Raw genomic sequence first — 22,918 nt, forward strand, 5'->3', positions numbered from 1 at the left:
GTATGTGTGTATGTTCAAAAAATACAGAAAAAGAAAATGTACTGAAACTTGAAAAATTATTCCAACAGTAATATGTAGGGAAATATTTTATATATTTCTTTTAAAAAATATCTGAAACAATAAACAAGTTGAGGAAAGTCAGAAAATATCTAATACATAATGAATATTTGCTAGCTAATTATTTATTTATACCCACCTTATTTTGTTAAAAAACAATTTGAAGTAACTGTGAACACAAAAACATTTAAAAATGTGTAAGTGTAACCAAAAGGAAAATGTAGGTGGAAAAGTAAGATGAAGCCAGGAGCAAATGTACAAAGTGAAGAGGTGACAAGAACACAGTGACCTGCTCCACCTGTGTGGGTATTTGCCCATGTGCCAGACTTTGGCTGAATATACTGGATGCAAACTACCCGAGACAGAAACCCTGAAACAACTAAAAGGAGATACAGGATTACTTTATAATTACCGAAATCTTACAAAATTGTTTTGGAAATATTTATTTTTGAAGTTATTGATGGGATTCAATGATGCTATTTTCAGCCCAAGACGTTTTATGCAAGCTGAATGTATATTGGTATAACAGGATTTAAAGTGACTCTTAAGGTTGCAGAGATAAAATCTAAGGGTATTTACCAACTTTGTATATTAATCAGTGTATCAGTCAAATATACCCTACACTTCATGGAAATCTTGAGATTATAGTAAAAAAAAAAGGGGGGGGGGTTAGGTGATACTACCTCTGCTTCATCTAGAAACAACTATAATGAGACTAATTTTTTTAAAAAAGAGACTACCAGAATATTCATCAATTGAATGTCATCTAATTGATCACTTTTGGAGGTCTCTAAACTTAACCAAGGAATGTTGTTCAAAGACATCTTCACAACTTCCTTTTTGGAGCTGCTTTCGTATACAGTTTATATAGTTGATAAATTACATGTAAAAAAATCATTGTGAGCTTGTACACTTTTATTTTCACTAGCAGATATTACTACCAATTTGAATGAAGTCTTAATTATCGTAACTGACTTTGAATTAATCATATCTACCACAGAGGAACAGAGATTTGCCACCAGGACATTGCTGTCAAGGCAGTTCCAAAAACAGATTTTATAAAAACTATTTGATCAGTGATGTAAATGGAAACTTGTGTGGGCTTATGTGGAGTGTAGGCTCCTGTGTGACTGGTTGAGAGATGGTCACATCCATTTGCATTTGTTCATTCTAAAGCATTTGATGTAATTCAACCGTATTATTTTGGCGTGTTAATATCTGTACATGTACAACACATTGTTTATCATTGTCATTAAAAATGCACTAGAGACTTCAAAAACATATAATGATGAATTACTGTCATCTTTGGTGTTTTTATAATTTTCTTTTTTATTTTGTCCGACATGTTTTCTCTATATTAGTTTCCTTTTATTTTTTATTTCTTTAAAGATTTTATTTATTTATGAGAGAGAGAGAGAGAGAGAGAGAGGCAGAGACACAGGCAGAGGGAGAAGCAGGCTCCATGCAGGGAGCCTGATGTGAAACTTGATCCCAGATCTCAGGATCATGCCCTGAGCCAAAGACAGATGCTCCACCGCTGAGCCACCCAGGTGCCCCTATTAGTTTCCTTTTAAAATGTGCTTTAAATTGAGTATCTCAGTTACTGAAAAGCTTAATATGGAAAACTCAAAGTATGGAAACAAAACTCCTTCTTATCTTGTTATCCTCTAAAATTTTTGTTTTGCTTATTTTTTTTTCAAGCAGCTAAATGCTATAACTAACTGCACATCATTGCTGAGGATTGGATTTGGCATTAGTCCTTGAGGAAAGTGCATATTATCTATTCAGAATGTGACATTAAATAAATATTTTATTTTCTATCACACTAAGGCAGACGGGAATAGAAGTAAAGGACTTTGGGCGGAGTTGGAGAAGTGGGGTTGCCTTCCATTCTGTCATCCATGCCATTCGACCAGAACTAGTGGACTTGGAGAAAGTGAAAGGAAGATCTAACCAGGAAAACCTGGAGGAGGCTTTCACTATTGCTGAAACAGAACTAGGAATCCCCAGACTGTTGGATCCTGAAGGTAAGGAGTAATTGTTGGTTCTTGTACACACATTTCAACTCTGTACGTTTCTATGTCTTAAAGGCGGAAATTACAAATGATTTCTGAGAACTTATCAGAGGCCAGAAAACTTTAGGAAAGTGGAAGAAATAGTACTTTTCTGCACTGATTTTCTTTTGGAAAAATATTTGCCACTATAATGGGAGTGTCCCTAGAAACTATATCTCAGATAACAAGGCACATTACAAAATGTTAGGGCAGTTTAGTTATGTTTTGGTTTTCATGGGTTTTGTTCGTTTTGTTATATTTTTGCTCTGTAAATATTTGTAAACTCCGAATGTAATTACCTTTTCATTGCCTTTAAAAGAGATAGGCAGAGATGATTTAAAACACTGAACACTTTTTAGGTATGCAGTCTTACCCCGTATAACTCTATAATGACTAGGGATCCCTGGGTGGCGCAGCGGTTTGGCGCCTGCCTTTGGCCCAGGGCGCAATCCTGAAGACCCGGGATCGAATCCCACGTCGGGCTCCCGGTGCATGGAGCCTGCTTCTCCCTCTGCCTGTGTGTCTGCCTCTCTCTCTCTCTCTCTCTGTGACTATCATAAATAAATAAAAATTAAAAAAAAAACTCTATAATGACTAAACTTATATAAATACCTTTGCTTGATTTTTACTGGTTTTATTTGATAAACATCTGTACGCTTAAAAATATGTTTTCAGGCTCTGTATTTCCTTCAGAGTACTTGACTGTTCAAAGTGTAGTAATTTAGAGAGAATCATGCACAAGGGAGAGTCTATCCAAGGATTTGAACATAAGGCATCTCCCTCTTTTCCAAAATAAAATTTGTGGGGATAAGACAGATCTTCTCTATATTTGGTCAGATACAGTATACAAGCTCTAGAGTCACGTCATTCAACACCACACCTGTAAGCATTTTTTACTATTCATTCACTTCAGTTCTGAAATTTACATAGTATTTGTGTTTTATTAATGACACAGAATATCTGAATTACCATAGAGTATCTCAGATTTCTGGTGAATTAATGTTGAGATCATTTAAATGAAACCTGCATTACTTCCTAAAATTTCTTGGTTAAAATGTGTCATCTTTGTGTGTCACAACATTCCCATCATGTGTCATCCAAACTAAATTGGTCTGCCCTCCCTCACTGTCTCGAAATACTAATTCTGTTTTTCTTCTGCATTTAGGATAGTGTCTTTTGGTATGGTAGCTAGGATTCAAAGGTTGTGTTATTAAAATATAAAGAATGCTAATTAACTTGTTCACATTTGGTTTTGGTTGTTCCAGATGTTGATGTGGATAAACCAGATGAGAAGTCTATTATGACCTATGTAGCCCAATTTCTGAAGCATTACCCTGACATCCACAACACAGGCACTGATGGGCAAGAAATTGATGTAAGTATTTTTTTCTTCAGGTATTGATAGCGCACTCAATGATAGTGACTTAGATGTTTTAACATGATGCTTTTGAAAAATTAAATTTGAATACATTTTATTATTTTATTTCATTTCATTTTGTTTTATTTTATTTTGGAATGCATTGCAAAAAAGGAGCAACTGAGTAAATAATAGATATAACCAATTAGGGAGAAGATTACAGGGAAAGATTTTTCTGATGTGTATATTCGGTATGTGAGAGAAAGTATTATTAATGATAAATGCTGGACATATGACACTGATGAATTAAAACTGAGAAAAGATAGCCATGTTGGGAAATCCAGTTAGTAGTCTGAAGATTGAAGTAATTTTATATCCAGCATGTCATGCCTCTAGAGCTGGAGCCCTCATATTCTTTTCATTCTGAGAAAATCTAATTTTGACTTTTAGGTTTATTATATAAGTCACTACTCAAAACAAACATACGAAAGTAAGGCAAACTTGTAAAAGTCCTAATTGTTCAGGACCTTTCAATTTTTTTCAGCCTCTCAATAGTTTAAATAACATTTATATTTTTCATACTGCTCAAATGACATATGTTCATTGTCATAATAAAGAAAAAAGTGAAAAAAAGGAAAAAGAAAATTATCTGTACTTGATTTTCTAGAGAGACCCTATTCTAGAAAAAAATTAATATGTTGGTATAAGTTTCCAACATTTTTCTATATATATATGTTGACATGTATAATGTTTTAACAAAAATGGAATTATAATATACATACAATTTCATCATTTTTTTTCTGTTAACATCATAGAAAACTCTTCCTATGCCATTCTTTCCAGGACATCATCTATATGTATATGTACAATAAGTTATCCAATCTCAATTGTTGAAAATTTCTGAATTTTTGCCATTATAAAAAGTACTTCTATTAACACTTTTATAATAAAACATTGTTTTATTATTCTTCCTTAAAAGTGGAATTTCTAGGCTAAAGTGCATGTAGATTTTTAATGCTTTTTTTGAATTTTACTTTTCAAATTTTCCTGCAGAAAATTTGTCCCACTTTATACTCTAGCCACACACCAGAATACCTATTTTCCTAGACTTTAACAATGGACATTTCTATTCTTTTAATTTTTAAGTATTATTATCCTTCTTTAATTATAGAGAGGTGGATTTACTATTGAATTTAAAATTAATTATAAGATAGAATGACACCAGGGAGAGAAATAAATGGAGTTTTCATGATGTGTTTTTTAAAACTATTTGACCTCATTGCTCAGTTCTCAACTAGAATTTTCAAAACATTTTGAGATTATAATGAAAAGAAACAAGAAAACAACAAGAAACTTAATATGTTTTCCAAATAGAAACAGGTCTAAGAAAGGAAAAGGCTAAGGAAGGGCTCATAACCCAAAATTTTCAAATAGGCAAAGGCATTACACAATAGAAATCTGTGACTTCATAAAAAATTAACTTAAACAATGGTAACTGGTGTTTCCTAGGTTACTTGGATGAAGGTAATTTGACATTTGATAGAACTACATTAGTTTTTTTAAAAAACTATCATTTCAGGAAACCTGTTTTGTTCCTTGACAAGATTCAGGCACAAACATTGACCACCGAGTAACTTATCCATAGTCAGTAAGATAAGTATTTCTAAGAAGCACCACAGGAAGCAAAAGCAAACTATCTGTACAATTCCTAGCATAGACTGATACATGTGCTTTGGTGACATTTGGGGCTTTTCTGGGTTTTGAGAATATAATTGGGTATGGATGTTGCTGTGTGAATAAGAAACTCTATTAGAAAGCATATTAGACCTGACCCATACAGCATAGAGAAAATCAGCTTTCTATCTGATTTTCATATCACAAGTCCTTATATTACCCAATTGAATTCATTTCTGATCAAGTTTCTGAGATTGTGCTGTTTTAATTTCTACGACATTGATCATCTCTCCAGATGAGTAAACTCTGTGACTGGCTGAGTCTGAGAAACAAAAGGAGGTGCTTTTGCTAATACTCATGAGCAAGAATTCAATGCCAAAACTACTCGAGATTTGGAAGACAGTTGTTACTGACATGAGCTTGTTAATAAGCTTTACTAAAGATGTTTTATTAAGAGATTACTTTCATTATCTAGAAAATAAATTCTGATTTTTTTTTAAAAAGGTTCCTTTATCCCTTCCTGAAAAGAGACTACATATCATTTTTCAGGGTTATTTCAAAAATTAATTTTGAGGAAAACGTATTATAAGCTTTGCCCCTTTTTAGTGTGGCGTTTGTAATGTTGGGGATAAGCATCTAAAAATGAATATTTTCAATAAGAAAAGAGGAATTTTATGTATTTTTATATATTTTTCAGTTGTGTAAAGCAGCTAAATGGCCACCTAATTTTATCTAGTGAAACTTTAAGATTTTATAGAGTATATATTAGGGCTATTGATAGCATCACCTTAAAATACTTAGTATTTCTCTAAGTTTTAGGAAATAGTTCTTTTAATTCACCTTTAGAAAGCTTAGCATCAGTGTGTCTCCCAGGCTTCCATTTTTTGGTGGATTTGATTGCTGTATCCTCTTTATGAGTTTATTTAAATTAGATACTTTATAGCTATGATTTTTAAATCTTTTTTTTGTATTTTTTTTATTGGAATTCGATTTGCCAACATATAGTATAACACCCAGTGCTCATACTGTCCAGTGCCCCTCTCACTGCCCGTCAAATCTGATTTTCTTATTGGAAATAGACATTGTTATGCCTATTTTACGCCAACCAATAAAACTGATAAACTTTTTCCCTAAAGGTGTCCTTGAGTAATGAGCACTCAATCATAAATAGATAAAATATTCCTATTAGTCCTTCTCTCTGAGCTGTTAAACTTTCAGTTATTTATTCATTCATTCCTTCTTCCATTGCAACAAATACTACTGACTGCTCTCAGAAGCACAGCACCATCTTAATTGATACAGGGGTACAGAGATGCATCTTATGAGTGTATTTAAGAGAAAAGAAATGAATTAATATGCCTCTTCTTCATAGTTCACCATATGAAATGCTTAATATTTCAAGATATAAATATGTATAAGATATAAATATTTCCAAAAGTTAAAATCAAACATGAAATGCTAGAATACTACATTACCTTATTTTGATGCTTTCAAAGGTTATGAAAATTCTTAAAGTAACTGTACATGTAAAATTATCATCTATTTATTTATGGACAAATGCCTCTCCATTGTTTTTTTTCTTGTTTCCTATATAATTTTTGTCCATGATTTATATTATTTTTCTATATATTATCTTTTCATATTGTTAGGAAATACTTCCAGGTTTTCCATCTTTTGCAAATTCTATCCAAAATTTTAAGGTAAGATTTAAATAATCTTGAATTAGTGACCTCTTTCAAACATCCTACATTCCATAGTTTATTAGCCATTCCTTTGCATGTATTTGTCTTTATATACACATTTCTTTTAATGCATTAATTCTGTTATTTCCTTTTCCTTTCTAATAGAATAAATAACATAGGTAAGTGTTATTGAATGTTAGTTACAGTCTAAGCCACTCCCATGGACTAATCTTTAATTATAAGATAGCATCAATTAATTTCTTTTTAATAACAGTCACTAGCACTAATAAAAGGAAAAATTTACAATAACTTTTTGGTTTCTTTATATGTGATATGAAAAGTAAAAAATAAAGCTAAAGATTTATTTTTATGTTATCAAATATTAAGCAGGAAATAATTATTTGAAAAAAGGTAAGTATTCAGGCAATTAATGATTGGAATTAATGATTCCAATCATTAATGGAATGATGGAATTAATGATTTTGAGTTCTTTCCTAATTCCAAATTATCCTGTACTTTTTCTATCTTTCTTTATGTTCCATATAGGTCTGAGGTTAAGGCTCTATCAACAAACTAGACTCTATGCCAACACTGGAATAAAAATGAAAGTAACTTTATATCATGTTAAATTAATTTCTATTTTATGCTCCATAAGTTGTAAGTTGATGTACACATGAACATGCTACAGAACATGTAAATATGCCTGTAAGTTTGAGTGAAAAAGAGAGAAAGAAAAAGTCATGAGAATACTGCCCAGTTGGCTGCCTGGAATTTAGGTGGTCTTCTGTAGGCAAATAGACACCCGGGTCTTTGAATGCATGTAAAAGTTAACAGTTGAAGAAAAGCCACTGGACTAACTGGGCTCTGGGAACCTAAATATTGTTTGTACAATATCTCCTCTTAAAAGGAGAATGTTGAGTGTGTAAATAGCTACATTCTTCTTACCTTATTGCAATTTGCTTGACACTACCCCACCAGTAAAAAGTCATTTACTAGATGAACTCTAATAGTTATTTTAAAAATATAATCTTTTCTCTCAAACGACTTTGTGAAATAATTTCAATTGGTGAGAAATAGGTCCTTGGAGGCTCACAGTGAAGTTCCATGCTCACTTTGATGATCTCCCCCGACCCCCCACTGAGTGGTCACATTGGCCTCTGGTACCTTGGAGGTAAACCAAGAGCATATAGTTCCTCCAACCTTGTAAGAATGTTCCATTGTGCTTTTATGGGCATGATGGTCAACCAGCAAACCATGTACCTTGGTCACATTTATCTGTTCATTCAGAGAAGCCATCTTAGGAAAAGCTAAAACTTTGGAGTTTTGGGCTCCTGTTCCATTTCTTTCTCTACTTACCTATTATACCAATCATTTATTCTACTATGATATATTGAGTGATACTGGGTCTCATTTTTATTCCAGTGGTGTCAGACACTGTGTTAGGCTAGAGAAAAATAAGATACATAAGGGGTTTGTACTATGGGTGGAGAGGAAGAGACAATTAAGTAGATGATACAAAATAATGCTTTTTCAGTGAATATTTGAGCTCAAGTTGTTGCAAGATCAGAGAAGTGTTCTCAAAATGTGGTCCTTAGACCTTAGCTTCACCTGGAAACTTATTAGGAATACAAATTCTTGGCTTCCACCCTAGACATACTAAGCCAAGGAAGACTGAAGGTGGTGTCCAGCAGTCTTCTTTCGGAAGCCCTCCAGGTGATTCTAGTGCACACTAATGTGTGAGAACTGCTGGCACAGAAGAGACACTCCAACAAGACTTCTGGTCAGGAAAAGCTTACTAGAGAGGTTGTGTCTGAGCTGAGCTCTGAAGAAGGCATTATCCAGAGGAAGATGTTTTCAGGCAGGACAAGATTGCTTTTGTGATACTGGAAAGTGAGAAGAGGCATGGATCATGACAGTTGTGTGCTAGTGTCTGTGCTAGATGTGCTACAGAGGTTATCTTGAATTCTTCCTCAAACCTGGGAAGCAGTGTGTGGTGTCTACTCATATGATGGTACAGCAGTAGAGAGGATTAAAAAAAAATGTGTCCAAAGTCACAGAGCTGATACTTGTCAGAACCAGAATTTGGAACCAGTTTTGCCTGCCACCACAGCCATCACTCTATCTCCTCTGCCACTTAACCTGTCATCGTGATTTCATCTGTGTCACAAGGCTGTGAGATGCTGTAGTTGGAAGTGATTTGTAAGAGCCAAGAACCATGTTAAATGTGTTTTTGATTACTTTTGATCACTTTTACATTTTTACGAGATAAGAAATCTTGGCGAAAAATTAGGATATTTTTCACTAAATCAATGCGAGAGGCTTGTGATTATTTGTGGAAACAATTATATAAATCTCTGGATTTGGGTGGGTTTTTTTTTTTTCATTTTTGAGATGTGAGGGGTAGCCTGGATGCATTCATTCAGGAAATATTTTGGTAAATATTTTATAGGTGCTGTGTTACCAGGGTCTAATAATACCATATTGAGCAAAAAGAGTATTTTCTGTCATTTTGGATGAGCTTATGTTGTAATACTGAATAGCATTTTTAAATAATACTAGTCCACAGTGTTCTGTGACTGTAACTCCTTTGATTCAGTCAAAATTAATCTTATTGGAAGAAAAAATCTCATCTGGAATACTTCTCTGAGGTACAAATAACTGTGGGTTAAGAAGCACCCCCAGGCCTATGTTGTCAGTCTTATTCCAACCATTGCTCTTTCTGAGTATCTTTGTATTTAGGACATCTCCTCTTGAGCCTGCTTTCTTAATTAAATTACTGTTTATTAAAAAAAAATGAAAGTAGTTTTATTTTATTTTTAATGATTACCATTTTTAAAATTTATTTATTTAAAAGATTTTATTTATTCATTCATGAGAGACAGAGAGAGAGAGAGAGAGAGAGAGAGAGGCAGAGGGAGAGGCAGGCTCCATGCAGGGAACCTGACATGGGACTCGATCCCGGGTCTCCAGGATCACGCCCTGGGCTGAAGGAGGCGCTAAACTGCTGAGCCACCCGGGCTGCCTGAAGGTAGATAATTTTAGTATTCAGCAAGATAATTAAGCTATTTTTCTAGAATTTAAACTTTTGCCCCTCATTCTCCAAAAGAGGTGAGGGAGAGGAGGAAGTTTTTCAGAGACAGTTGGAACTTATTAACTATTCAGTGTATTCTAGAATCAGCCAGGTATTAATCAGCAATTAAATAAATGCATAGTTATTAATAAAATTGTAATATGTTCTGGTTTCTAGAGAGAAGACAGGCTAATTTTGAAGGAAACAAAAGTTTGGATAGAACAATTTGAAAGAGATTTGACAAGGGCACAGATGACAGAATCAAATTTGCAAGATAAATATCAGGTAATGTATAAGAGGCATTTCAGGTTCTTAAAACCCTTTTTATGAGTAAGATTCATATAAATCATTTAATCTATGTTCAATCTTTTGAATGATATTAATGAGAAAAATATTTAAAGAAATAATATGTGTTATCTTAAGTTTGCATGTAATTTAATAATTGTATTTCTGTGTAAATATGTAGTTTTAAAAAATTAATACATTTATGTATTGTAATATGATTGCCACCATTGTAGAGATAATTAGTACCTCTGTCACATTGCATAAGTATTTCTTTTTTTGTGGTTGGGATAATTAAATTCTAGTGTCTTAGTAAGTTTGATGATTATAATACAATATTGTTATCTATATTTACTATAATGTGTGTTAGATCTCAAGGACTTATTTACTACTCATTGCAAATTTGTACACTTAAGTAGCATCTTTCCTGTCCCCCTATTTCACCTCCCATTCCTTAGTAACCACCATTTAACTTTGTTTTTATGAGTGTGGCTTTTTTAGATACTTACATATAAGTGATGTCATATAGTATTTGTCTTTTTCTGCCTGCCTTATTTCACTTAGGATAATATCCTCAAGGGGTCTATCTATGTTGTCACAAATAGCACAATGTCTTTCTTTCTCTTGATATTTATAGATATAGATATCTATATCTGCCACACCTCTCTTATCATTCACCCATTAATGGGCACTTGTTTTTTCCATATCTTGGCTATTGTGAATAATGCTGCAATAAATAAGAGATGCAGATACCTCTTCAGTATCTTATTTTCATTTCCTTTCATATACTGAGAGATAGAATTAGTAGTTTTAAATTATGTGTGTCCGTCCTGTATGTAGACCTCTGAGGCTTCATGACTTTTCTGGAGTCTTATAAATGACCCCAAACACAAACATCTGGCCATTGTCTTTCTATAACTCATGATCTTGTCGATGTCATATAACAAAAAATAATTTCAGTGCCAAACTGAAAACTACTATGGGATAAGCCACATTTAAGAAAAGTTTGCAATATGAATGTTTGGAGTGGGCCCATTAATGGGATCAGTTTCTGTTGCAGCCTGCCTGATTCGACACTGTTGCTCTCAAACTGAGGCCAGAGGTGTTATTGCCATCCCTCAGTCTCCTTATACCACCATTACTTGGATTTGGCTTCTAATTTTCATTTCTCAGACACAAGCTCTTGTAATAGGTTTTCCTATTAAATTGTGATTTATTGATGTTATCCTCCTATTTAAGATAGCATTGCATTTTAATGGCTAAACTATAATATATCCTAGTCCATATTATTTTTCAATCAGTTTTGCTATATAAAAAGGGGCAACGATATGAGATTCAACATGGCAGATGATAAAAGATTTAGCTATTGGCATTAGTGTGCAATTTTATGTAATAATTTCTATAAAATGTGCCTGAATTTAGATGGATGATGCCATCAATATCATATTTACTGAACATGGCAAAGCAATATATATGTGCTTAAATGTATGTGCCCTCTTTGCTTTGAAACTCAATGTAATCTTTTCTCTCAAAAATACAATTTTCTGGATGAGCTTAATTAAAAAAAGATTAAGCCAGTAAATTGAGAATAGAAATTTACGAACAGAGTGAATATACTTAATAGACCATTGGTGAGTTTTGGTTTGGTCATAAATTATAAAAAATCAATTCCAAATTATGAAATTACCTGTTGTACAGATGTTATTGTATAAAAGGAAAACAGAGTATTAGAAAAGTATGAAACAGAAACATTCCTTTCAGTCTAAAGATAATAAGCTATCTCTTAAGAAAGATTGAGAGACCATCTGAAAGCTGAACATAGGGAACATTTTCCTTGTCCCAGTCCCCAAAGAGCATTTTTCTTTTTCTACTTATCAGTAAGTAGTATATTTTCCTGTTTTATTCATGCATAGAATTATGTGGAATAAAATTGAAGATCGATTTTATGTTTTGGTATTTTTAAATTAAGTTAGAGGTAATGAAAGATAAAAGTTGTGGTAAAATATTTACTCACCGTCTCCCCCCAGTGTTCGTACTGTGAACTTACATGTTTGTTTGACAAATTTTTTCAGATGTGTTACCAGCTAGATTCTGTAAGGACATTTTCATGTTCTTTAACATAATTGCACATTTTAGTGATATTTTCAATTAATACTTGGCCTCGGAGTCTTATTCTAGAATTTATTAATTTAATATAAAATGTAAAATTAAAATCACTACTTTTTAAGGTTAGTATTAGACTTACGGTTAAGTCTACATATTACAAATTTATGTTAAACACACTATGATAAAAGAAATGATACAATAATTAACATTTTAATGGCGCAAAGTTAAAACAAAATATTATTATATAAATGGGGTCCCCTACTTTACACAGGCTTATTTTAGCATAAATTTAGCTATCTTTAAGTCGGTATTATTTCGATATACATAATTTCTAACCTAAATAATTTGGTACTCTGAATAATTTGGTACTATTTTGATTATTAGTATAGGTTTATATTCCTATTTACTATTATTTCTCGATGAGTATGGACTGGCTCATAGATTATTTAACCAGAAATGAGAAATCTTAAGTTTTAATTCTACTTTACTACTTGTTCTTGCCAAATGACCTCTGGGTTTCCTGTGGTGATAATAATAATAGGACTGTGGATGTTGCAGGGTTATGGAGAAATCCAGAGGAATAAAATGGAGAGAGTGTATAGCATGGGACCAGGCTCATCACCAGGGTTTGAGGAACAGTAGCTGCTATCAGTATCATGACTGTCATCATTATTAACAGCAGCATACATTGAGTGTAATCCCAATATAAAGGACTGTTATTTAGGAAGTGTGGTTTCCTTTACATTCTGTTTTTGACTCATTTCCATGTTGTTGCTGCTTTTCCTCTTTTAGTCATTTAAGCACTTCAGAGTTCAGTATGAAATAAAAAGGAAACAGATTGAACATTTAATACAACCAGTACATAGAGATGGTAAACTGTCACTTGACCAAGCATTGGTAAAACAATCCTGGGACAGAGTGTCCTCCAGGGTAAGTTGTCTCGTGATTAATTTCATTAAGGCTGACATAATTTAGTCAAGAACATTTTCCCTCATGTTTTCCTACACAATGATATTCCATCTAGTCCTACAGCCTATGTCTGAGGAAGGAGAAGCTCCCCAAGTACTATGGGAAGTACTTGGTTTAACAACTCTTCTGCTTTGCCACCTTACATGTAGTTTCCCCATGGAGTAGATGATGGATTGAAATCCTCAAAGGCTCTCTGGGTTACCCGCTAAATTCTGGGTCATTTAGAAGAGATGACTCTCCCAAGAATGGAGCTTCAGGAATTTCTCTAAAGTCTATACAGGTTTCATCAACAGGTCCTCCTTCTATATACACGTTCATGTTTACAGTCTTTAATGAAAGCAAATCTTATCCGGTCATTCATAAACCTGAAAAAAAAAAAGCTGCTCAGTAACTTTCATGTTAATATTTTGCAAACTTAAAGACCAGGATTTTAAAACATCTGAAACTTCTATTGCAAATGGAAATATTAGCCTTGAACTTACTCTGTTTTATTCATTTTGATAACCTAATCTTTTTCCTACAAACTCTCCCAGAGAATATGTTAGTTCCCAAGCATCTCAACCTATCCTACCTGGTATTCCAATAAGTCAGGAGAAACACTGCTTAAGAATCGGATAAAGTGGTAGAAATGAAGAAATAGTTACTATAATAGAAAGAATCTCAAATATTTTCCTTCCTCCAGAGATGACTGGATGACCCTGATTTTTCTGGACCTTCCCTCATGTGGCAAGTTTTAAAGGACACACATCAGCTAGTGTATAACAGCTGTATCCTTGAACATCTCAAAAAATCCAGTCCCTTCCCTCTCAGCAGAAGCTCTATTGAAAATCAGTGGGGGCTTTATGCTATTCCTATAAGAAAAAAATTGTTTAAGTTCTCAATAATGTCCTTCCATGTCTAAAATGTATTTTAGGTTTCCTCAAAACTTGCTTATAACTATAATTTCCTCCTTATTCTCAAAGTATCAAATTCAGAACACAAATATTTTCTTACTTGGTATATATTAAATTAACCTGAAATTATTACCTGGGATCCTTATGTCTTTAGAAGTCATTTGGGTGAGTTTTAGGAATTTTCCGTATTAAAGATAATTCTATTTTTCTACTTTTGTATTGCAGCTCTTTGATTGGCATATACAGCTTGATAAATCTCTCCCTGCACCTCTGGGCACTATAGGTGCCTGGTTATACAGAGCAGAGGTAGCTCTGAGGGAGGAAATTACCATTCAGCAGGTCCATGAGGAAACGGCCAACACAATACAACGGAAACGTGAGCAACACAAGGTAAAGTTCTGGTGGGGTAATCTGGCACAACAATCCTGGTGTAGTCTGGAGATGTGGCTGTTGAGACCTCCCACCCACCTGGGTCTCCCCAACATCCACTCATACCAATTCAAAGATGTTCCAATAGATTTGTTTTCTGAGGTATTTTCCAATAGCTCCATGGTATTTTTTCATCTGTGGTTATCTTTGTTATTGTTGTTGCTATACGTTACTTTTCAAAAGGTAAACCCATAGACCACACACATTTGTATAAAATGTGGTTGGCCTTTGGCTTCAGATCTCACTCCCATCTCCATTCTCAAAAGGAGGCAAGCCAGATTGCCAAGTCCTTATGTCCTGTGCTGTGACGGAGCAGGGGTCGAGGGAGAGTGGTGATCTTAGGAAGCGGTGGGACTAGGCCTTGATGACTTTTTAGTTATTTGTGACTTTTTCCACTTGCAGTAAAGTCAGTTGTTCTTAGTATAAATTCTAACATCCTGCATCTTTGTGTTTTGTGATAGTACAAAAATGCTATTTTCATCACATCACGTTAACTCAATCCTGCATTTTGTGCAATTGAATTTGTGTACCACATTTCCTGGGTCATGGCAGGGATTACTCTATATGTGGAAAACAGACCAGTGGAGATGACCACATATGGGCAATTTATAGCTCATATATACTTTCTGCCAAAATACTAATATTTTTAAAACTGCTTCAGGGAAATAGACTGTTAGGTATTCTAGACCAGATTGTAAAGCAAATTCATGACAGATTTTGTCTTATGCCCCTTTGGGACCTTATGTTTGGAACTAGAAATGTGGAGGTACAGAGGCGTCACGGAGTTTCAGCTCCTGTCCCTCTCAACTCAACACATTGAACCCAGACTCAACTACCAAACAAGCGGGACACAACAAGACTTTGTGTTCGTACACAATTAGTCAGGGTCCTTCCTGCATTTATTCTTGTCCCTTCTTCAGTTTAGACACTGATCTTTTGTTGATTATCTCTTAACCTCTCCCCTTCCCGCCACCACCAACACACACCAAACACACAGAAAACTCCTCAGAATTTGCTTCTCAGGTAAGAGCATGATTTGAGGTCTGTATCATCAGTGGAAATACAAACACATAAAATCCAGGTCCAATAGTCTGTGCTTTCTCTGAAGACAGAAAATAAGAGATCAAGTCATAAGATTTTTTTCTGAGACTGACCATGGTTAAGGCTTCTTAAAAGCAGAAAAGCCTAGGTTATGCCTATGTTAAGATTCCCAGGATATTAAAAATAAGGGGACATGTTGAAACAGTGTTACACAAATAATACCACTTTAACAAATTAGTAATTCATCATAAATTCTGTAAATACATTATATGGCAATCAACATAATTTTTAAGTAATATGACTATTTCATATAAAAGAAAGTCACCTTAGGGTTTCAAATCAAATGTAAAAAAAATCAAATGTAAAGTGTGTATCGATCATGGGTCAGCTGTGTTAATTCAGCAAATATACATTGCAGGTCTACTGTGTGTCAGCTTTATGCATCAGGGAAACTGGTGAAGGCACCTCCAATCTAGAAGTTCAAGACATGGCATGTGTTTGTTGTTGGCATGACATACTTAAGTCTTATTTGAATACTCCACCATTGAGAAAATGCCTTGCAATATTAGCTGTGCTATTTACTAGGTGATTAGATTTAGCAGATACGTTAATTTGCTGCTCACTCTAGGCTGCAGCAACCCCTGCTGAAATCTAAGTTTTAAGCTGGACGCACAGATGCAGTCAGTGTCTCTCTCAGTAATTATATGACCCCTCTGGGTCCCTTGAGAGAGAAACCCTGTGCCAACCACCAAGTGTGCAGCAAGAACCATCCCTTTGCTAAAGTGTAGTAAACAACCATAAAAAACAGAAATGAAGTGGAGTAGGGAAAAGGGGAGTGGTAGGAGTTGGAGAAGAAGCTTATCTGAGACTAAAAATCAGAAAGGACTGAAGAGAAAGCTGGGGAATGCAGTAAAGAGACAACAGGAAGCAAGCAGAGGCAGGTAAAGGTGAAGACGATGTTCAAGGCAGATCTCCAGAATGATCTTTTTACTGAGGTAGGAACTTTTACTGGGTCTGGGCACAGGCACTTAAAGTAGTAGAGTCATAAAACAATGCCATTGTCAATTATAAAATCAATTCTTATTTAAAATATATTTATCATGTGCCTGTAATAAGATAAACTTTGATGATGTGAGAAATTTGAATCATTGTTAAGATAACTAAAATTTCAGGCTTCTTCAATAGCAAAAAAATCAGCCCATCAACTTGATATCACTTCTTTGTGCTGCTATATTGGACTCACTTGGAAATGCAATATGTAAATTAAAAACACAATATAGTATAAATCATCTTCCAATTCTTACAAATCATCTTCCAAGTCTAATGTTCAATTCTAGCCCAATAAGAACATTTATCAAATTGTGTATTAAATTATATGTTTTACTGATGATAAAATTGAAAAAAACATGATATAGGACTCCTTAATACATAAGCAAGAATGTTTTAGAATATTATCTTCCTATCACAGTCTATAAGTAACTATGGATTTTATCACAAAAACTTATATATGCTATCGAGATCTAGAATTTTTGGTTTTCTGCATTGTTCACATCGTTTTTTAAAAAATATATACCACATGACAATTGTTTGTTACTTAATATATATTCAGTGTCTGAAAACTGGATTCAGATAATTTTTAAAATATTTTTTTTGCAAAGAGATGATTTTACAAATGGTTCTACCAAAGTTTTTATTTTAATTAACTTACATGTATGTAGGATCATATTATTCTGAAGAGCAAGATACGCCTTTACTAGCTTTTCTATTTTCCAGATACTCTAATGCTTAGTTATCTAGGAAGATAACAAATATAGTCATAGCTAACTATAATTGAGTATTTAGCCATGTTTCTATCTTAAGCACTTAATTTTGCTAAGCACTTGACATGTAGGATGTGAGATAGGTGTTATCATCCTCATTTGCAAATGAATGAACTTTAGGCAGAGAGACATTAAGTGCCTTGCCCAAGGTACATAGCTGATAATCAAGATTGTTTTAAACACTAACCTTAAACCATGCCCACAAAGCTATTGCATATAATACACATACAGTAATTAAACTTATTAATTTTTATTAGTAATATTGCTTTGGCCAAGTAAGACTTTCAGTCTTAAGGAATCATGAAAATAGACATCAAACTCTACTACCTGCTACCCATCCTTATTGTGGTCATTAATCCTACCTGGGTCACTTCTCCTCCTGTTTTAAGGATTTTATTTCCTGCATGACAATGCAAACCATAATTCTTAATAACTTCAGTAACCCATAGGTGATTCTACCAATAACCTGGACTGTTAGTTCCTTGGTCTCCTGTTTTCTAGTCATCGAATCCTACACTCTAATTTAGCCCTCCAAAGCCTATGCATAGTCTAGAACTTGTCATCACTAGGAACTGAAACCCCTCCACAATCTCTTTCTCAAGCATCTATCTCACTGTCCACCCAAACTTGCCCTGACTCCAAATTTCATGGACTATGTGCCTTATAATCCATGATTTTATTGCCTCTCACTCTCTTTATATCATCCCTTTCCTTTGTCTTCTACTTAAATTCAATGATGAAGTAAAGGTCACCAAAAGTGAAGTAAAGGTCACCAAAAGTACACACTAATTGTCTTGACCAGGTCTCCTTTGTCCTGTGGTCCTGGTTAAAACACAGCCCTGATTAAAGCCCACGCTCTGCCTATTCCCTGCCCACACATATGCAACTGAGTATGGCTGCAGAAAAACACACCCTCAGGCATGATGACTAACCCAAGTAGATCTTTAAAGCTGCCTTGCACTCCAAAGGCATTTCCCAACTCCACTGCCTCTTTATTTTGGGGACAACTATTCCATACCTTGTCTCTTCAAATCTTCTACACCTCCTCGCATATCCTTACTCTCAGCTGATGACACTGCTTCCTATTTCTCTGAGAAAATAGAAGCAGTCAAAAAAGAATTTCCGCAAGCTCCCACGACCACATCAACCCACCTACATGCATCTGCGCCTGAATACACTCAGTCTTCACTTCTGTTACTAGGGATGAACCATCTGTGCTCCAAGCTAAGACCAGCCTCTCTACATGTGTATAAGATCCCATCCTCCCTGCTCTTCTCCAGTAAACAATTCCTGTATTTCTTGCCTTCTTAAATTTTTTCCCTCTCTCTGCTGGATTGTCCCCATCCACATAAAGTATATGCTGCTAATCATCTCATCTTAAAGACTCTTTTAAAAAGAATAAATCAAATTTTAAAAATGAAAATTCTTTCTTAACCCTACTCCAGCTACTGTCCATCCCCCCCCCCCCTTCCTTTTTTAGTGAAGCTCTTTGAAAGAGTTACCTGTGCTCATTTTGGTTTCAGAATTCTCTCCTCCGGTTCTTTTTAGAACCCATTCCAGTCGAGTGTTTTCTTGCCATGCTACTCATGTCAGGTTCATGAGAGTTCTCCTCATTCCTCACTCAGTGGTCAATTCTCAGTCTTCATCCTACCTTGCCAATCATAAGCATTTCACATAGCTATTTCTTCATCTTTGAACCACTTTCTTCATTTGGATTCCTCATTTTCTTTCTACTCCTCTGGCTACACCTTTCTAATCCTTCCCAGTCTTTCCACAAAATATTTATTGCGTACTTTTTTATGTGCAAAGTGATGTTCTAGGCATTTGTGATACACCCATAAGAAAAGCAGACAAGGGATCCCTGGGTGGTGCAGCGGTTTGGCGCCTGCCTTTGGCCCAGGGTGCGATCCTGGAGACCTGGGATCGAGTCCCACGTCAGGCTCTCTGCATGGAGCCTGCTTCTCCCTCTGCCTGTGTCTCTGCTTCTCTCTCTCTGTGTGTGTGACTATCATAAATTAAAAAAAAAAAAAAGAAAGAAAAGAAAAGCAGACAAATTCCTACACTCATGTAATTTGCCTTCTAGTGGGAGGAGGCAGATAATAACAAAGGTAAGTAAGTAATAAAATAATTACATACTAGGTTAAAAGTAAAAGGACAGAGTTTTAGAGGGTGTTGCAATTTTAACTAGGGTTAGTCAGTGAAAACTTACTGAAAAGATGACATCAAAGAGGCAAGTACATTCCCACCTCAACCCATTTGTCCTTACCATTGTTCTGGAATGTTCTCTGTCCTTGGCCTGAAGCATTCTCCCACTGATTAGTCTCACTACCTTCTTTATCTCCTTTGGGCCTTTCTTGAAAACTTACCTCTTGGTGAACACTTTCCTAGCCACCTCTTTGAAAGTGCAACCTCTCTTCCCTGTTTGATTTTTCACTTTAGCATTTATCTGCATCTTAACTACAGTTTTAATTTACATATTTCATTTAGTGCTTGATTTCCTAAACTATAGTATCAATTCCATAAGAGCAAGAATTATTTGTTTTTTCCCTGTTGTATTCCCAGCCCCTAGAAAAGACTAGAAAAATCAGGCTTTCAGAATTTTATTGGGTCAGTAATGCAGATTCACACTTAGTGGGAAATTATCCATTTGACTAAGTTTTAAAAATTATTCACATAAAATTATTCAAAATATTTTTTAAAAATTGGTAATCTTTTCTGTGCCTGTAGTTAAGCCTCTCTATTTTTCCCCAATGTTGTTTCTTTGCATATTCTTACTTTCCTTAATTGCACACTTTTGGCACTGTTGATTTTCTCTGTGTATTATAACTGCCTTTTCCCATCCACCTTCTTACCAGAGGAATGATGGTATCTGTCATGTGGGAATAGAGACTGTGTTACTAATGGAGGATAGAAGCCAGGGAACCAGTCTCAATAATCCACATTGGGTGGCTTGACTCAAGATGGTGGTTGTAGAGATGGTGAGAAAAGGTGATTCTGAATATTTTTAGGGCAGAGCAATTTTCAGCATTAGATTTTGATTGTGAAAAAATCTCTCCAGTCATACATGACACTATTTTTTTTTCACATGAGCAATTGGAAGAATAGTTTCCATCAGTTGAGATAGAGAGACAGGGAAACAGGTTTGGGAGAAGTGATCAGAAGTTCACTTTGGGGCATGATAAGTATGAGCCTTTTTTTCACATCCAAGCATACATGTGGAGTAGGCAGTAAGAGATAACAGACAGGAGCTTGAGACACAGGTAGAGGCTGGAAATAAATATTCAGAATCTCAGAATCACTGGTATGTAGAAGGATATTGGAAGCTCTGAGACCAAAGAAATTAAATAAGAAAGCATAGACAGAGAAAAAAAAATGTTAAGAACTTAACCCTAAAGGAATGTACTGTCAAGAAATCAAAGAGTAGAAGGTGGAACAGCAGAAGAGTAAGAGAAAGAGCAATCAGTGAGGTGGGAGGAAATCCAGCTCCTGTGTTGTTATAGAAGCTAAGACAAGCAGTGCATCAATGATAGGGCATTTTCAGTAACTTGGCCACAGCAGCGCTCTTAAAATGCAAGTCAGTTCATTTCACCACTCTCAGAAGTTCCCACTAGATTCCACCTATTCAAAATCAGCGTTCCAAAAGTCTTATTACAGAGGCCCCTGAGACCCACAGATCTGCAGCGCTTTCCCCTGGCCGCCCCTCCTCCCTCCATCACCTGCTATCCCAGTTCTTTTGTTCCATCTTAGTCACTGAGAGGGGGTCATTGATACCTCCCAGAGCCACTTGGTTTTGTCTGTTTCTCCCACTAGTTCTATCAGTTTTTACTCTGTGTGTTTTGAGGCTTACTAGACATGTTCAAATTCAGAATTAATATAGCCACTAGTAAATTGAAAGTTTGATCCGTAAGCAATTAATTACATATAATGATTTTTATTTTCAAACCTTCTGTCTGATATTGTTATACTCATACCAGTTTCTTTTTGTTAATATTTAAGCGTCCTGGCTCATTAGGATTCTGAGTTTTGTTGTTTCCACCTTCTCCAAGTTCCAAGACTCAAACTCATGCAGCAATGGTATAGGTATTTGCTTCAAACATTCGGCTTTTTTCTATTTGTTTTTGCTCACAGGCCTGTGAATCAATTTGGGGTCATATTTTAACAGGAGTAAGAGACCTAAAAGATTTCTCTTACCTCCTGTGAGCCTACCAGTGAATTAAAATCACATGCTGTGCTCAGCATCTCACTGGTTTTTAGTGTGATGGGTTTTCAGAGATCCCAGAGACATCACACCAGCTGTAGTTCCTTTATGATATTTTTGAAAATGTTTTTTGTTTGTTTTGCTATCTTGTCAAGCTTCTTCTAATTAACTAGGTACTGCCTATAATAAGATTTTTAGGAAACAACTGGACATATGAGTATTCCAGTATAGTAACAGACCCCTACTCATATATTAACATACAGTCATATATAATAAATCAGAGCAGGTGTGGTGATAGCTCTAAATTTGCCCTGCACTTACTTGGGGGAGTCTCAGCCAAGATTATAAGCCACAGAAATGTGTCTAGATGTTACAGAGAAGGCAGGGAGTGACTAAAATTCTCATAATCATTACTACTTTAGATTGGTTTTTTTGTCCCCTGTGATCAGCTCCTGCACATAGTAGCCTGCCTGTGGGTATGAGTGACCTGTGAATATGTGTGCAGTTACCTGAGATTCAAAGCAGATCAATAGGTGATAATAGCAAAATATACCACGATAGAAAGTTTGGCCGTAGATTTTTCTACAGTATAAAAATTAATGTCCCTCACATTAAAAGGCACAGACACATCTGGCTTTATGAGAAAAAGCACATGTGGTTTTACCATTTTATTTATGAGAGCCTTTTTTTTTTTTTTTTTTATTGCCTTTCCATCAAGTGTTTCTCTTACGGCTTTACCTGTTTTTTTGCTTCTATTTTCTCCAATTAATCCACATAATCTCAGTCAGTGTGAGTTAAACAATGTTAATCTTCATGTACCATTCTGGTGGCCTAATGGGTCTTACTTTTCAGTGAGTGACAAACTTTTGGGTATTTATTCTGCCGCTGAGAAACAAATCAAACTCTAGAGACTATGGCATGAACCTCCTTCCGTCTCTCTCTCTTCTATGTGAGAAATTGGTTAGGAATTGTGACATACCTGTAAATCTTTATGTAAGTCAGTCTACTGACAGTGAAAAGCTCGGAAAACAAGCCTAAAAAGATTATTAAAATTTGTGTAGTTCTGTACAGTCTACAAAGAATATTTATAAACATTACATTTGATCTTTCCACTCTGATATATATAGGACATTCCCTGTGCTTATTTGAAATCTTCTAACCATAGGGTATTTTCATAATGTTGTAATATAATTGACTTAAATGATGAGCAAATATCACTTTATGATAGTCTACATGTATTCAAAGTGTAATAACAATAGAGTATAATGTGTGTATGTATTACCATT

At 34.9% G+C, this 22,918-nt stretch overlaps 1 protein-coding gene across 7 annotated transcripts in view; it reads left to right on the forward strand.

Moving 5' to 3' along the window:
• Positions 1-22,918, forward strand: part of SYNE1 (spectrin repeat containing nuclear envelope protein 1) — a 450,176-nt gene that overhangs the window by 122,604 nt on the left and 304,654 nt on the right. For 5 of the 7 annotated variants that reach the window (XM_072767663.1, XM_072767691.1, XM_072767661.1 and 2 more), the window contains 6 exons: positions 1,888-2,084; positions 3,377-3,486; positions 6,792-6,842; positions 10,072-10,179; positions 13,075-13,212; positions 14,370-14,534. In XM_072767663.1, coding sequence (XP_072623764.1) covers positions 1,888-2,084; positions 3,377-3,486; positions 6,792-6,842; positions 10,072-10,179; positions 13,075-13,212; positions 14,370-14,534 — 769 coding nt within the window. The remainder of the gene's footprint in view (positions 1-1,887; positions 2,085-3,376; positions 3,487-6,791; positions 6,843-10,071; positions 10,180-13,074; positions 13,213-14,369; positions 14,535-22,918) is intronic. The other 2 variants (XM_072767685.1, XM_072767677.1) reach the window with 1 other exon arrangement.

The sequence above is a fragment of the Vulpes vulpes genome, chromosome 1, assembly GCF_048418805.1.
Source record: "Vulpes vulpes isolate BD-2025 chromosome 1, VulVul3, whole genome shotgun sequence".
NCBI classification, from domain to species: Eukaryota; Metazoa; Chordata; class Mammalia; order Carnivora; family Canidae; genus Vulpes; species Vulpes vulpes.